Consider the following 17,603-nt stretch of genomic DNA (forward strand, 5'->3'; position numbering starts at 1 on the left):
ATTAGTGATCGATGCTGATGCCAAAAATGCAATCAGTAAAATTTTTGTCTGTCTGTCTGTCTATCTGTCTGTCTGTATGTTCGTTATAGAAACAAAAACTACTCAAAGGATTTTAACGAAATTTGTTATAATTATTCTTCATACTCCTGGGCAGGTTATAGTATACTTTTCATCACGCTGCGATCAATAGGAGCAGAACAGTAAAGGGAAATGTAGGGAAAACGGGAGAAGTTACTCAATTTTTACAGCGATACTACGGTAAGGGTTGGATTAAAGAGGTCTAAGGGCGGACGAAGTCGCGGGCGTCCGTTAGTATCAAATAAAAATCTTTTTGACCACAAGAAACCGAAAGGAGTATGGATTTTCATCCTACTCCTAACAAGTTAGCCCGCTTTCATCAAAGATTGCATCATCACTTACCATCAGGTGAGCTTGTAGTTAAGGGTTAACTTGTAAAGAAAAAAAAGCCGATTTCCCGAAAGTTTGATACTGATACCTATACTATACGCCTATACTATCGTTCTGTGTTGTGTAACCTACCTATGTTGTGCTAGTATGTAAAATAATAATTAGTAATCATTTTGAAAATTAATTTACAATACCTAATACTTAAATTATTTTTTTAGCTCATAAGCTAATGTTTATTATCAAGATGAAATGTAAAATGTTACGCACCTTACACGACTGATATAAGGCTCGGTTGTTCTTTTATGTAATAGGCTGTGGTTGTTCGATTAAGTAACTAAATAAATAAATAAATAAATATACTTAAACTTGACTGAAACGATATTATATTGAAGTATTGTAAAAATCTAAAAACGTCATGCACTTCATTAATTAATTCGACTTAAACTCTAACTCTAGGTTTTACTTGGGTGGTACTAACTACTCACACAAAATAAAAATACAACACACATTTTTGTCCACAGAAAAATCAAGACTGTTGACAGCCCTACGATACGCAGACTGTAATTACACACAACACACAAACGTCTGATACACACACACACACAGTGCAGAACAAAATGACCGCATCAAACGTATTGTTTTCAAATGGCAGGTATTTTTTAACCACTTGCTATTTGGTTTAACAAGTTATAATAATACTTATTTAATTAATCAGTAAATTGTTTAACAAATTTATAACTAGTCTGATAGCTTGGTTACGTTTTTAACCGACTTCCAAAAGGAGGAGTTTCTCAATTCTTATATTATAAGATGGAAAATATGTACTTGCATAATTATGTATGTCAATATTGACTATCGCTAAGTATATTGGAGCGATACGTATGTATAATTATGAGCAATGTAATTATTACTCGTATAGGGAAATCAATAACACATCGAGATTTTCTCAAAACATTGCATTATTTTGTTCCTTGAAAAAAGATTTTCCCTGTTTCAGTATTAATACAGTTATTTATATGTGTATTGTATATAGAGCCGTGCCCAAGGTTTTTATCTCGGGTAGATACGTACATTTATAAAAAAATCCTTCTATATTAGTATTTTGTAATTAATCCTCAGAATAGACAATGCATTTAGCAGCCTGTCGTAAGCAGTCTTTCTCTGTGTGGTTACAACATAATAATTAAAACTCGCGGTTTTAATTTTTGTGTGCTCATTTTTAGTTTCGGTCGGTTCTGGTGATCTTCTAGAAAATATTCCCTAAGCAAATGCTTAAATAGCTTACAGGCTAATCTAGGACTGGCATTTAGGCATCTATCAAGCGCACGCCACTGTATTTACCTACAGTTATACATATATCTACTAGCGGACCCGGTCAAGCTTCGATTCAACTTATGTGCACTTCTACCCTATCCCTACCCTACACTACCCTATCCTCACCCTACCCCTGAATTAATTTGTTACAAAAGATGTGATAAATGAAGAACCGCTCGACCGACTTTGTGCAAACTTCACACAAAACATCTACTAAATAGTCCGAATTAAGCATAAACATTTGGTTTGTGTGAGCCCGTTCAAGTTATAAAACAGTATCGTTGTGGTATAAAAATAATTGCAAAATGACAACACAGGGTAACACCGCAAACACAAATACATATTCATAAAGTATAAGCTCGCTGTACTTTACGAAGCTTTTGAAGCCTCCATTTAGCGCAACCACATGAAAGGCAAACAGATGAAATCGGTCAAACAAAAGTCATCGCAGCGAGATAATTGGCCAAAAATCATTGCAGCCAGATTTAGCCACAAAAACCAGTTCGGGATACGCCACATCGCGATACACTGCAAATGTATAGTAAAATCCAATACTTTGAATACACAGAAACATAATTGTCAACCACCTTTTTGGTCCATTGCTAATTAGTTCCTGTCTAGATTTTGATTTATGACTTTTTTACTTATTAATAAATATACCTTAGGTTTCCCGCACACAGTCAATGGGCAGTATTTGACAATATTGTTGAAATTAATAGGTAGGTAAAGTAAAGTTGCTTTTAGGGAAACAATACTGTCCTAGTGCCTCCCTGATAATCTTACCTAAATTATTGTCAATAATATTAATAATATTAAAAATATTGTATGCAGGAAGCCTAACATTTACTCATTAAAAGAATAATAAGTATTAAAGATATTATTGGCACCCATAGGATGTGATTTGGGTTACTTATGTGATGAGGCAAATAGTCTCAATACATCAGTTCGTGCAGATTAAATAATATTTATATGTAGAATTATTATACTGTTTTATAACCTTGCATGGCCACTCCATGCAAGGTTATAAAACTATTAGGAGGGGGTTGTACGATAACAATTCAACTCACTCAGAAGTCTCACTCAGGATCAAATTTACCGTCAAGTCTGCAGGGCGCTTAAAGATTTTTAGGGAACCTATTTACACGACGAAAACGATTACACTAAAACATCGATTATTATTTAGAAACAGATTTTATAAACGCGTTAGATCGTTGATCCTTGATCTTTGCCAGAATAACGTCTAGCGAGGCAGGTAATTGGTCTGAGGGATTATGGGTATGGTTTCGATATTTATTTCGCTGGCCACATCCCTAAACGTCCTGCAGACTTGACTTGATCGTGAGTGGCGTAATAAAAGCTTTAATAATTCCACAGTAAAGGGGTCGGATTTACACCGATAGGCCGAGGTTTCGAACTCAGCCAGTGGACTAATGTCGTACTCATTCCTAAGCTTCTAAGACACACAATAATTGGAGGGAACGGGAAAATTGGTCGTATTTAAAACCAATTGGAGGAAACGGGATATAACATATTAAAAACACATGGCAAATATTCTTTTACGCGTTAGGAATTTGAGAGTAACTGTCACTTCCATTTAAGTTTTTACTTACAACAGCGTCAGGTTGCAATGCGTTGAGGAACTCCGCGGCAACCTTCCATTTATAGATAGTGAACCAGGCGGTCCCCGTGTAAGTGTCCCCCGCGTTCAGGTATAGGACCGGGGGGCCTTCGCCCGATGCGGCCGCTTTTCTTGCCTCTTTTACTCTGAAACGCGAACGAAAAAAGAACAATTTAAATTATTTCTTGCCTTGTGAATAGGTTTTATTGCTTTGAGCTTTCCAATGATACTATGGAAGAAACTCTAACTTTTTTATCCTTCTAAGGTTCAGTATTCTATTTAAAACATCGTTATCAACCCGAATTCGGCTCACTGCTGAATTCGAGTCTCCTCTCAGAATTAAAGGGGTTAGGCCCTAATCCACCACGCTGGCCCAATGCGGTTTGGTAAACTTCACACACGTAGAGAATTAAGAAAATTTAGGTGTGCAGGTTTCCTTACGATGTTTTTCCTTCACCGTTTGAGACACGTGATATTTAATTAATAATTTCTTAAAATGCACATAACTGAAAAGTTGGAGGCACATGCCCCGGACCGGATTCGAACCTACGCCCTCCGAATCGAAGGCAGAGGTCACATCAACTGGGCTATCACGTCTCGGTGGGTGGTATGGAGTTGAAATTTGAACCACATAAGGACATAGGTAAGTGCTCAGGACAGCCCATTGAAGCTGTAAACACTTTCAAGTTAATGTAAAAAAATCAAATGATAATGCCGCAAAAAAACATACATTTCAACTCTCTCAAGGGAATCAAAAAATCATGGGGTAAGTAACTACTGTCCCTTGACCTAGACTTAGAACTATGAAAGGCAAGTAATTTCGTCGAAATCACTTGTGTTTATGGGAAAATCTAAAAGTAAAAATAAATCATACGTACCTACTTGAAATAAAGAAATGGTATAGTCTTTATTTCAAGTAAGTTTTCAATTATCAGAGTTAATTACCTACCTACAAATTTGTACGAACAAGAGCGTTGGCTTTTAGCGCTGTCTGTTCTGTGGTACGCACCCCTCAGTAAGAAAATCCGATTCGCAATTGTCCGTAGTAAGATTATAGAATGGGGATGATGGCTAGGTTGGAATATATTGATTTTTATAATAAATTCGGGTAAATAAGGTCAATGTTAATTAATTTATACATAAAAAGCAAAGATTGACTGGATATTTGCTAAATAAATAAGATTATAAAATTTCAAATCTAATAAAAATCTTTTATAGTAATTAGATAAAAATTCATACACTTTTAGATTAAAAGTGACTTTTTTCAATAAATGAACTATTAACATAAACGCAGTAATAACAATACTATTCCGCCCATACTAATGTAACGATCAGCGAGTCAACGACGTCACTAACTCGTGCCATTTTGTATGGAGCGTTTTTCAGGGATCCGCGGCAGCGCCGCAAATCTGACCCTTTAAATCCCTGTAGCTCCGAAAGTTATGATCGCAGACACCCAGTTACTTTTACAAAATTGCTTTACTATTAGCATACTCTTAATTTATATACAATTTAAAAATCTGTCATCATCCCTATTGTTTCTAAAAAGTAAATGTAAATTCTTTAAGAGAAATAAAAATTCTTCAACCAATTCCAACAACAATGCTTGTGTATTATGAATAATATAAAAAAAATCTAGACTCTTACCACTTCGCTTGCGGGGCTTTTAAGTGCTTTGGCAACCGGCGCTTTTATGTCCATTCAGTAACAATGCGCGCCATTCTAAAGTTTACTTCTTTATGCACCTATTCTACTAACAGTCAAGCTGTTTATAAGCTTACATTATTAGTTTCAATTACAAGCAACTAGTCGAGGCCAAACGGATTCAACCGCGTAGATCTCGCTTCAGTGAGAATACGGGTATAAAATATAGCCTATGACATTCACAAATAATGTGGCTTTCCAGTGGTAAAAGAATTTTCGAATTAGGTTCAGTGGATCCAGAGATTACCCCTACAATAAATAACACAAACTTGACATCTTTGTAATATTGGTATAGATAGATATAACCTAATCTATTGGCGCTTTGTAGTCCGGGGTTGCCATTCCAGCACCTAGGGACCCCAACGTCCATCGGCTCTTCGAACTATTGGTATAGATATAAATATTAATTCTGATAATGACGTAAACTTTAGGAGAAGCTATCATCATCATCATCATCTCAGCCGTTGAATGTCCACTGCAGAACATAGGCCTTTTATAAGAACATTCAAACACCAAGATTGAGAGGCGCTTGCATCCAGCGACTCCTTGTTGCGAAAAGCTAGAGAACTCGCAAATTATTGCTCTCTATTAGTGAGACTTATTTATTTATTATGTACTATCATCATCATCATCATCATTACCCTCCTTGCAGTGGACCACTTATACATCATTATACTGGCTCACTGCAAGGCGAGGCATCTCCCCTTCTAGAACATTTGGAGCTAACCGACCGACGGCGTACCTAAAGATGCGAGTACCTAAGGCTGACCTAAGGCCTCGAACTCAAAACCTAATAATTCTAAGTCGCATATATACTGGATCAGCGAGAACAACGTGGCAATGGAGTATTTCCACAAAAACTGCGATATAAATGCCAGGTGTGTATTTATTTTTCAACTCCGTTCTCCGTGTTGACGTTGCTATTTATGGCTTGAGCTATTTCAACGTTTAATATTATTAATCGGCGTCCAGACTTCAATCAGTTCAGCTTCACGTTGGTAAATCAATCAATGAAGCCTATAACTTTATAATCTTCGTAGGTTACTCGACAGGGGCGTAGCTAGCGCCGTATCAGCCGTATTAATTTTACGGGCCCCCGGGACTACAGGGGCCCTGAAACCATAAATTAGTAAAATGTAATTCATCTCACTTAATCCGGTGCTTCCCGGGAAAAAAACTTTTTACTTAAAAAACTTTAGAATAGACGAGGTATAGAACTACTATTTGGGTTTTTGTCTATAGATTGCCGCCGTTTTTTTTGTTTTATTATGTTATTTGTTTTGTTTTCTGGTTTACTATAAGTTTTGTTGCTGTCTCCCTATATTGTGTATGTACGATCTTTATATGGAAACTTAATTGGCTTAAGTGTTTCTTATATGTGTAAATTATTGTTTTTATGTTAATGATTTCTTGCCTCTCTTCCATGAGTTTAAGTGTTTGGTCCGAGAACTTTTTGGTTCTTTTCGCACGGTGGGTCTTATAGAACTTAGACCCAACGGAATGGACAGTTTCCACGAACCTGTTGTTCAGATCGTCCACAGTTTCGCAATTTGCTAGGCAATCAAAGCGGTTCTGCAGTTCTAGTTGAAAGGACTCGGGGTTTTGAATATGGGCACGAGTAGGTCGGAGCGTAGACTTCACCAGTCGATACCGTTCCAGCTGAATGTTGATATTCAACGTGCCTCTAACCATTCGGTGATCGCTACCGGTTTTCACCCTATGGATCACAGAAACATCGTTGAATATTTGCCGTCTGGTAGACAAGATGAAGTCGATCTCGTTTTTCGTGGAACCATCGGGGCTCATCCAGGTCCATTTCCTGTGTGGTGGCTTCTTGAAGAAGGAGTTCATCATAAAGAGGCCCTCCTTCTCCATGAAGTCAGCCAACATTTGGCCCCTATCGTTCCGTTGCCCATATCCAAATCGTCCCACTTTCAACTCTGAACCGCTACGTTCGCCCAGCTTTGCGTTAAAATCCCCCATCACAACATTGTAATAAGAGTTTGAGGCATGTATGGCTTTAGAAATATCCTCATACAATACCTCTACCTCCTCGTCGGGATGTGTCGAGGTCGGTGCGTAAACCTGTATAACCTTCAACGAATACCGTTTGGTAATTCGGAGGACCAGGAACGCTACCCTGCTCGACACACTCTCGACATTTACAACATTGTTCACGAGGGACTTGTGAACGATAAATCCGACACCACCCTGGGACTGTTGGTCGCCCTCCCGGTAGTAGAGCATGTTGCCGGATTCAAGGATTATCGAGCCCTCCCCCTCTCTTCGGACTTCAGACAATCCTATGATATCCCAGTGCAACTTGCTCATAACTTCTTCCAGCTCGATGACCTTTTCGTCGGACCTCAAAGTGCGTGCGTTGTATGTTGCCAGGTCTAGTCGTCGGGGTTGGCAGCGGAATCTCTGCCGGAGATTCTTAACACCCCTTGCCCCGCCGTTACCATAACCGCTGCCAGAGCCAGGAATAGCGGGGCTGCCGGGGACTAGGGGCTGTGTTTTGTTTTTGCCGTCCATACAAAGTTTTGCCCAGTACTGACCACGCTGGGCATGCGGGTTGGTCAGCGCAGTGCTAGATTACTCGCGCCGGTGTCGCTGCTGCCCGACACCGGCCTGAGGCATTTCGTAATCTAGCCTGTGGGAATGGATATACCGCCATTCGTCATGCCATGCGTCAAAATACCGACAAATCAGTAGACAGATCTCTAAGTCGCAAACCAGCGACTTGCGAAATTTCAATACCGAGCGTATTAAAAATGCGATTGAAAATAATCGAGGCTCGAAAGTTTTCGCCAGAGATCTGTCTATTGGACAGAGGCAGCTGACGCGTTTGAAGACCGAACACGGTAATCTAATTTCTTCCAAGCCCGAGTTATTAAGTGAGGTCGAGAAGTTCTATGGACAGCTATACACGACTACTCAGCAGCCTGTTGCCAATTTGGCTAAAGACCCCAGAGCCAAGTTGACCCGACACTATACCGAAGATATCCCGGACGTCAGCCTATACGAGATTAGTGTGGCTCTCAAACACCTGAAGAACAATAAGGCGCCAGGTGAGGACGGAATCACAGCAGAACTCCTGAAAGCGGGTGGAAAACCGATACTTAAAGTCCTTCAGCGATTGTTCAATTCCGTCATTCACGAGGGCACGACGCCTGAGGCGTGGCATAGGAGCGTGGTGGTTCTGTTCTTCAAAAAAGGTGACAACACCTTGCTGAAGAATTACAGACCCATCTCGCTGCTAAGCCATGTTTACAAATTGTTCTCGAGAGTCATTACGAATCGTCTCGCTAATAGGTTTGACGACTTCCAGCCTCCCGAACAAGCCGGTTTCCGAAAAGGCTTTAGTACCATAGACCACATCCATACGCTGCGGCAGGTTATACAGAAGACTCACGAGTATAACCAGCCACTTTGCTTAGCGTTTGTGGACTATGAGAAAGCCTTCGATTCGGTGGAAACCTGGGCTGTGCTAAGGTCATTGCAGAGATGCCGAATTGATTACAGGTATATCCAAGCGTTGAAGTGCTTGTACGAAAACGCCACTATGTCAGTCCGTATTCAGGATCAGACTACGAGGCCAATCCAGTTGCAGCGAGGAGTGCGTCAGGGAGATGTGATCTCTCCGAAGCTATTTACCGCCGCACTGGAAGACGTCTTTAAGCTTCTGGACTGGAGCGGACTTGGCATCAACATCAATGGCGAGTACATCACTCAACTGCGGTTCGCGGATGATGTAGTCATCATGGCACAGACTCTGGATGACCTTAGTACCATGCTCAATGACCTCAGCAGCGTTTCTCAACAGGTGGGCCTGAAAATGAACATGGGCAAAACAAAAATAATGTGTAATGCTCATGTATCGCTCCACCCAGTTATAGTTGAGAACGCTGCACTCGAAATTGTAGACGAATACATATACCTAGGACATATGATCCAGTTAGGTAGGTCCAATTTCGAGAAAGAGGTGAACCGTCGAATCCAACTCGGCTGGGCTGCATTCGGGAAGCTTCGCGACATCTTTTCGTCCGAAATTCCTCAGTGCCTGAAGACAAAAGTCTTCGAACAGTGCGTGTTGCCAGTGATGACCTATGGTTCCGAGACTTGGTCGCTAACTATGGGCCTCATAAGAAGGCTTAGAGTCACACAGAGGGCGATGGAACGAGCTATGTTAGGAGTATCTCTGCGTGATCGAATCAGAAATGAGGAGATCCGCAGAAGAACCAAAGTCACCGACATAGCTCAACGAGTTGCGAAGCTGAAGTGGCAATGGGCGGGGCACATAGTTCGAAGAGCCGATGGACGTTGGGGTCCCAAAGTGCTGGAATGGCGACCCCGCACTAGTAAGCGCAGTGTTGGCCGACCCCCCACCAGGTGGACTGACGACATCAAGCGAGTCGCAGGGATTCGCTGGATGCAGGCGGCTCAGTATCGTGATGTTTGGAAGTCCCTACAAAAGGCCTATGTCCTGCAGTGGACGTCCATCGGCTGATATGATGATGATGATGATGATGTTAATGATATTTATTTCCTAAATAAATGAAAAAAAAAAGAGTTTTTACTTCAAAAATGACATAAGTCAAAAAGGTAATCTCTTTTTTTCCTTGGTACATAGGTTAAGTCACTGTCATATTTATATCAAGCAAGCATTTTTGTTTCTTTGATGAGAAATCTTTAACCTTCATTTGGGCCCTCCAACTAATGTTGATACAGGGCCTCTCAAAGGCACGCTACGCCACTGTTACTCGAGTAAACTCTAAAGAATGTCGCCGTTTATTGATCAGTAGGCCAAGTAACAGTTATTTACTACTTGAATAAGACGACACTGTATATATAATAGATATTTTATACTAGAGATAGGGCACTAGCGCATCAAAACTGAGGCGGATAAACGTGCTTTTTGCAATGATTTTGTATGCACGTAACATATCTATAGTATAAAATATTGTTGTGGGATATAATACTATTAGATTTTTAGCTAAGCCGGCAAAGTTTGTTTTGCCATATAAATTAATTTCAAACAAAATATTAAAATTGCGATTAGAAATTAGGAATGTGCAAAATACTTTACCTAGGTACATCTTCCAAATATGCAAACAAAAAAACAATAAAATTATTTGAGCCTTTTCGAGGATGCGACTTGGATCACATTTTTTTTAAAAGATGATGAGGAACTCCTTTAAATGTGCAATGTGCAATCCGCATGAATTTGTGGTATTTCAGGTTATTTTTTATTCATTTTGTACACTGTTAATGTGGATCCATCATAGTGAATTAATTAATATTTTTTATATTATTATAAAAAAAAGTTATGATGATAGGTTCTCTACAAATAGCCAAAATTGACGTTTCAAAGGTAAAGGATTTGTTAACTACCATTGAAAAAAAATCGGTTGTCTGTAAAGTCGGTTTACTGACATTTTTCAAAACAAAATGTTAGTTTTCTAAAATACTGTTTCATAATCTTCATAGACCAGAATACACCTTATTTCTTATAAAAAAAGTTGCAACCCTAGAGAAACAGAAGGACGCATGTCGTCATTTTTTTCGAGTGTGCAGCCGGCCTCATCGAATTATTAATCGTTGTCACGTCAAAAAATTGGATAAGGAACTCCTTTTAGTATTATCAATTGATAGGCTGATGCCCGCGACTTATTCCGCAAGAATATAGGATTTTTTACTATACCGATAGCAGCAACCCTTCAGTTGTTTGGGATAAAATTGTAGCTAGAAATAGATTTTACCGTTGAACTAAAGAAGTAATTGACGAGCATAAAATCATAGGTATTGAGCTTTATTACAACGGCAATTAGTAGGTAATGCGATTCCGGTATTAAACACTCGTCGACGAAATGTCGCCTATAATACGTCTCATTTGAATTTGGACTTTATGTTTATAGGATGCCAATTACTATGGTCGAAGGATGCTAAAATTAAAATGAACTTTTACGTCAATTTGATGTTTGGAACTCAATAAGGTAAACAAGTTCGGATAGGCTGGACAGATGCTAGACTGTATCGTATTTGTCAAAATTCATAATGTTTTAATATGAAAATTTTGTTTGTGAGATTTCAGTGTTGAAAATGTAGTATTTTTGCATAATAGATATTTCTTCAACAGTATACATTTAGAACGCAGACCCGAAATATAGTACAATACTTTATATCGGCGCTGATCACTCAAGCTGCCTCTACCACACACGTCACTGAAGTTAAGAGGCGTAGACAGAGAACCTCATCCACATCGATCGCACATAATATTTGAGAAGTTAACAGTTATACTAACCTCAACTAGGGTTGCCAACCGTTAGGTGCTGGAATGGCGAGCCCAAACTAGAAAGCGCAGTGTTGGTCGACCCCTCCACCAGGCGGACTGACGACATGCAGGCGACTCATGGTCGTGTTGTTTGAAAGTCCCTACAAAAGGCTTATGTCCTGGACGTCCATCGGCTGATATGATGGATGATGATAAAATAACTTACACGTGAGCAACCCTCGGGAACCCTCCATAGCACTTCCCAGCTTCTCTGTCCGCGGTGGTGCATGCGCCACTGAGTTGTGACGTCTGTTCGAAGCGCGCATGCATGTCGTTGTTGTGCAGTATGAGCAGCTCGAAGTTTTGTCCGTCTGTTGGTGATTTGACAATGCTGCTGGAGGACAGCGCCACCACTGCCAGCACCGCTGTTATGTGAGGTAGACGTGTCTGAAACATTATTAATTAAATTTATTTATTGGATACAGCTGTGATATGACCTCTGCCTCCGATTCTGGAGGGTGTGGGTTCGAATCGGGTCGGGCATGCACCTCCAACTTTTCAGTTGTGTGCATTTTAAGTAATTAAATATCACGTGTTTCAAATGGTGAAGGAAAACATCGTGAGGAAACCTGCATACCAGAGAATTTTCATAATTCTCTGCGTATGTGAAGTCTGCCAATCCGCATTGGGCCAGCGTAGTGGACTATATTGGCCTAACCTCTCTCATTCTGAGAGGAGACTTGAGCTCAGCAGTAAACCGAATATGGGTTGCTAATGATGATACATATTAAGAGACCTGTGCCCTGCCCATTGCAACTTCAGCTTCGCGACTCGCTGAGCTATGTCAGTGACTTTGGTTCGTCTGCGTATCTCCTAATTTCTGATTCGATCACGCATAGAAACTCCAAGCATAGCTCGCTCCATCGGCCAGCACGGCTATTCTCTAAAGTCAGCAATATACGGTCAATTATTCTCACGTTTCTGCAGCGCAAACGGCAGTGAAGACGTTTCATAAGTCGAGCCGTCATGCACGCAGCGGCCGATACACGATCAGTTATAGTCATGGGTGCTGCAGAAACGTGAGAATAATTGATCGTCAATGGTGCGCATAACGTTGTTTTGTATAACTCACAAGTGCGAGTTTCGAATTCACCGCTATCTTTCTCATTCTATAGTATCGTGTTAAACAGAGAGAGATAGAGATGAATTCGAAACTCGTATTTGCGAGTTATAAAAATATCGTTACAGAATAGCCTAGCAGGTCTCGGATCCGTAAATCAAGTAAGGTTTGGACTTTGGGGAGTCAATATTATCACCATAACCTGAGCAGCAGCCCCTTAGAGAAAAGAGGGTATAGAGTTATACAGGATAACGTGAGAGAACAAGGAGCATATTTTCCCATTGGAAAAGTTGTCGAAAAAGCTCCTTTGTTAACTAGTTTTCCGAGCTCATTAGTCAAATATGAAAGTTATTAAAATGGAAACTCATTGCCGGTAGGGTACTATGTAAATTTACATTATGTAACGATTGTAACGAAATCCTTGCAGCGGTTTTCATATACCAATTAGTGCAGCTTACCATCGTATTACTGTTTGAATTGATTTTTGCAACGTAATCCCACCCCCGGCCCACCCTGTCTACTTTGCTCTCAGACCAATTACAAATGGACCAGTATTGCACGCAAATTCACCAACAAAATTGTCTGTCATTTTTACACAACGAGGTAAAGTCACACATCCAGTGACGGGTTTACCAGTAGGCTGGCAGGCTGGAGCCTAGGCAGACTTTGTGGAGCGGCAAATTTGGCCCAAAATATTTTGTCTTAAAGATATAAAGAATAACATCTCTTAATATACATAGAAAAATTGAGTATTGAAAATTTAACTAATATTCTAGTACCTTTACGCTCAAAGATCGAAAAGGCTCAGTAAGAGGAAAAATAGTTTTAGTGCCGGATTTACATTGAAAATATTTGACACCAATAAATATATTCTGTGCCCTTACACTACGCACAACTATAAATTTGGCTCATGGAATCATGTTAAAACTTGTCAAATAATTTAGCATTTGTGGGCCGTTTTTTATGAAACGTAACTGCAGTATAGGGTAAAACGCTACAATACGCCCCAGTTGACAATAAGCCCCACTGCGCCTACACACACACAAATACAGATATCAGACAAGCAGTGACACGAACGGTAGCGCGACAGTCGCCCGAAAACCTGGCTACTGGTTAGACGTGATAATTGCGATTTATTAGGAAAAAAATCTAAATCTTTTGTAAAGTGCTTCGGAACATATTGCGGTGAGTACTATACAAATTCATTTAAATTGTGACACCATTTATTTTAATCAGATTTTGCTTGCAAATATGTTTTTTAGTGTAAATTACCTTTCGTTTGTCGTATTACTTGGAGTGAATAACCTTCACGGCGTCTATTATGTGACTGGGGCGTTTTGTAATCATAAATTTACAAAATGCCTCGATTAAAATAGTACTATACGCCCCATCACAAAAATATTTATATTTTTACAGATGCCGCGTAATTATCAAAGAAAAAGTATGCATAAAGTACGCAGCGAGGATATAGTAGTCAATGAGTGTACAAAATACCATCAAGAACACTTAAAAGACATCTGTTAACAGGAAAGCTGAAAGTTCCACTCAAGAGACCATGTGTTTTTTCAGAAGGATAGTCAAACTAATAGGCAAAGCTTGGGGAAAGGCGGCTCGTATGTCCAACTGTATCGCTGCTTTAAAGTCCTGTGGAATCTACCCGTATGAACCGACCGCTATACCAGAAAAAGATATAAGCAAATACTGCATTTGAAAAAAACAACTCAAAAATGTCCTGATATACCATCAGGATCTGCAGAACAAACTCCAACGAAATTGTTGACTAAAATTTACTCTCCATACCTAAGTTAACAGTAATGATGTTAAACAAAAACAAAATGCTGTAGTGTGGACGTCTCAAGAAAATATCCAGAAAAAAATATGAAGGAAAGGAAAAAGCGACAAAAAAAAAGTGAATAACTCATCATCATCAGAAAGCGATAATAATGAACAAAATTATAAGAGTTCTTCTAATAAAGATATTTCTGATGATGAACAGAATAGGTGCGTTGAGTGCACAGATTATTGTACTTCTAAAGAGGATAAGATGTTTATCATGTACATCTTGAATGCATTAATTTTGTACAAAGTACAATCAATCCTTTATGCAATGTTTGTGATGGAAAAGCTAAGCAGGAGGCTGTCTAAGAACCCAAATAAATAAGTAGATACTATGCTACTTAAATATACTATATAAAATTATTATGGTGATTAAGAATTTGATCTCAATGTAACTACAAAGACTTATAATAATTGTTCATTTTCAGTTATTTAGCTTAGGTAAAGTTTAAGAAATTGTTTATTTTTTGCATATAATTACAGTGGGGCATTTTGTACTAGACGTGAGGCATATTATCAACTCAAAGCATTACAAAACGCCCTATCTAAGGTTTTAAAAAAATTGTATTTTTAGCTAGTGTATAAGGATTTTTTACCAAACTAAGGTGCCATTTTGTAGTTTATAAACTGTTTGTTACATATCTTATAAAATATACGATTAGATTTATTTAGAGGTTATTTTATTGCGCTTTACTTAAAAGTGGGGCGTATTGTAGCATTTTACCCTATACAGTATACTTTGTCGAACGATTATAGTATCTGTAGAGTCAACATCAGCTGAGAATGCCTCGGTTTCGGGGTGAAACGTACGTAGAAAATTTTCTATTGGACTTGGATGACGTTGTCGCTCAGTGGATTCGTTGGGTTTTCGCTGATAATGGCAAAATCAATTTATGGACTTCAGAAAATAAACCATAAAAATAGTTAATCTAAGATCGCCAACTCCTTAGTGGGTCAAACTCTAAGCTCTAGATTCCCCTCTCTTACATAATTATGGAAGAAATTAAGCCAGCGACCTTTCATTTTAAAACAAAGAGCATGATATATGTATTTATATATTTAGATATACTTAAGCCATACTCGATGCACTGTTTACCAACAAACAAATTAAAAATGAGGGTATTAATCGTTAGTTATTTCACACCTAAAAGTAATTATAATTAGGTATATTGTTCTCAAATCAATGAACAAAATTTGAATAATAAACTTAGAACAATTAGATATAGTTATATATTTTGAATAACATTTCATAAAAAAAAACAATACATGATTTACAATAAATGAGTTTCCTACCTTCATTTCTTATTCGTTTGTTAGTAAGCAGTACACATCGAGTATGGCTTTAGTATAGACTAGTTGACGCCGCGCGGTTAAACCCGCGTGGTTCCCGTTCCCGTAGGAATACGGGGATAATATATAGCCTCTAATCTTCCTCTATAAATGGGCTATCTAACACTGAAATATTTTTTCAAATCGGACCAGTAGATCCTCAGATTAGCGCGTTCAAACAAACAAACTAACAAAGTCTTCAGCTTTATAAGATCACTAGTAGTATAGATATTTATTTAAATATACTGAGAAAATAAAACTGCGGTTCAACTATGTAAATGAAGGTGGTGTGTGGAGTTTTTGTCAAAAAACACGGTCAATAAACTCGAGCCAGACTTAATGGAAGGGATGCCTGCGCGTACCTTTAGCTGCATTTGAAAGAAGCTCATTATAAAGGACAGTAATAATGAATAAAACGTACAGTAAGAAATGTGCAAAGTCACACTTTATTAAATAAAGAACAAATCTATTCTTACTACTTACGGGTTACTTACAACAGCTATTTTTATGATTTTTAAGATCTTTTATTTTTGGATTTGACATTGCCCCGATTAACGCAAAATAACTATTAAAAAAATCAAGAAAAATCATGTATTATGAGAAACACATTACCTTATACACTTTGTATCATCGATCGTACATATACATCTATACTTTGTATAGAAGTTTTTTACAAAATTCCTCGGGAATTATAAATATTCCATTAGTAGCCACTTAGTACTAGGAGTTCATTATATAATAATACATATTCAGACAGGATAAATTAATATTGCCTTGGATTAAATATAATAATGAGTAAAACCTATTTAGTAGTTTTTACGTGAAAGAGTAAAATACATCAATGCCAACTTTCGTTTTGTTTATAAATAATTGGAAGCAACGAATTTATACGTTGGAAGTACGAATATCAACACCACAAAAGCCGTGATAGCATCCGTATTCGAACCTACTTCCTTCGATTCAGAGGGCGTAGATTGGAGTCCGGTCCGGGTAATGCACCTAATTTTCATTTTCCTTTCCTAATTTTCAGGTGCATTTTAAAAAATTAAATATCACTTTTTTCAAACGGTGAAGGTTCGTCATGAGGATCCTTGTATACCTAGGAATTTTCCAAGTGTGTCTGGCGCATTGGGCTAGCGAGGTGGACTATTAGTCTAACCTCTCTCATTCTTCAGGAGACTCGTGCTCACTAGTCAATAGTGAACCGAATATGGGAGGTTAATGATGACACAGACAACCTGTACCTTGACTTGAATAATAATTTAGAAGCATGTCATCATAATATTTTTATTTAAATACATAATTGAAGTTTTACGATTAAAGATTAGATAAAGTATTTTTAGCAACATTTTTATAGGTTCTCATTTTATGTGTATGTAACGTTATGGCCCATAAATATACTACGTGTTGCTAGAACTACCTTGGATTTGAAATAAATATTATAACATACTGTCTATCATGTCATGTAGCGCACCCATATCAGCAATCGACCTCCTAGAATTGATTTCAATTATTTGTGACTACTCGCCTTCTAAACTCTCCCTAAATAGCTCTTATATTATTAAACAGCTATGCCCTACGGTTTTGCCCGCGTATTCCAAATTGAGAATAAAATAATAGCTAATATGCCAACGGCAATCAATAATCCGGTTCGTTCGTTATCAACCCGTATTCGGCTCACTGCTGAGCTCGAGTCTCTTCTCAGAATGAGAGGGGTTAATCCAATAGTCCACCACGCTGGCCCAATGCGGATTGGCAGACTAAACACACGCAGAGAACTAAGAAAATTCCTCACGATGTTTTCCTTCACCGTTTGAGACACGTTATATTTAATTTACTTAAAATGCACACAACTGAAAAGTTGGAGGTGCATGCCCCGGACGGGATTTGAACCCACACCCTCCGAAATCAGAGGCAGATTCCTTAGAATTGATTACTTCTGTCTTCTTAGTGCATAAATAATAATTATTATAATAAATATACATATTATTATATTACAA

General features: G+C 38.5%; 1 protein-coding gene and 1 long non-coding RNA gene across 2 annotated transcripts in view; one reads left to right on the forward strand and one right to left on the reverse strand.

The window, feature by feature from the left end:
- LOC112045364 (uncharacterized) overlaps positions 1 to 17,603 on the reverse strand; it is a 69,750-nt gene that overhangs the window by 21,662 nt on the left and 30,485 nt on the right. The window contains exons 2-3 of the mRNA XM_024081516.2: positions 11,545 to 11,765; positions 3,333 to 3,486 (exon numbers count right to left, since the gene is read on the reverse strand). Coding sequence (XP_023937284.1) covers positions 3,333 to 3,486; positions 11,545 to 11,765 — 375 coding nt within the window. The remainder of the gene's footprint in view (positions 1 to 3,332; positions 3,487 to 11,544; positions 11,766 to 17,603) is intronic.
- LOC112045365 (uncharacterized) lies at positions 13,324 to 13,932 on the forward strand. The gene is made up of 2 exons (XR_002886805.2): positions 13,324 to 13,623; positions 13,855 to 13,932. It is a non-coding gene; the product is annotated as an uncharacterized LOC112045365 (long non-coding RNA).

The sequence above is a fragment of the Bicyclus anynana genome, chromosome 19 (genome assembly GCF_947172395.1).
Source record: "Bicyclus anynana chromosome 19, ilBicAnyn1.1, whole genome shotgun sequence".
Lineage (NCBI taxonomy): Eukaryota > Metazoa > Arthropoda > Insecta > Lepidoptera > Nymphalidae > Bicyclus > Bicyclus anynana.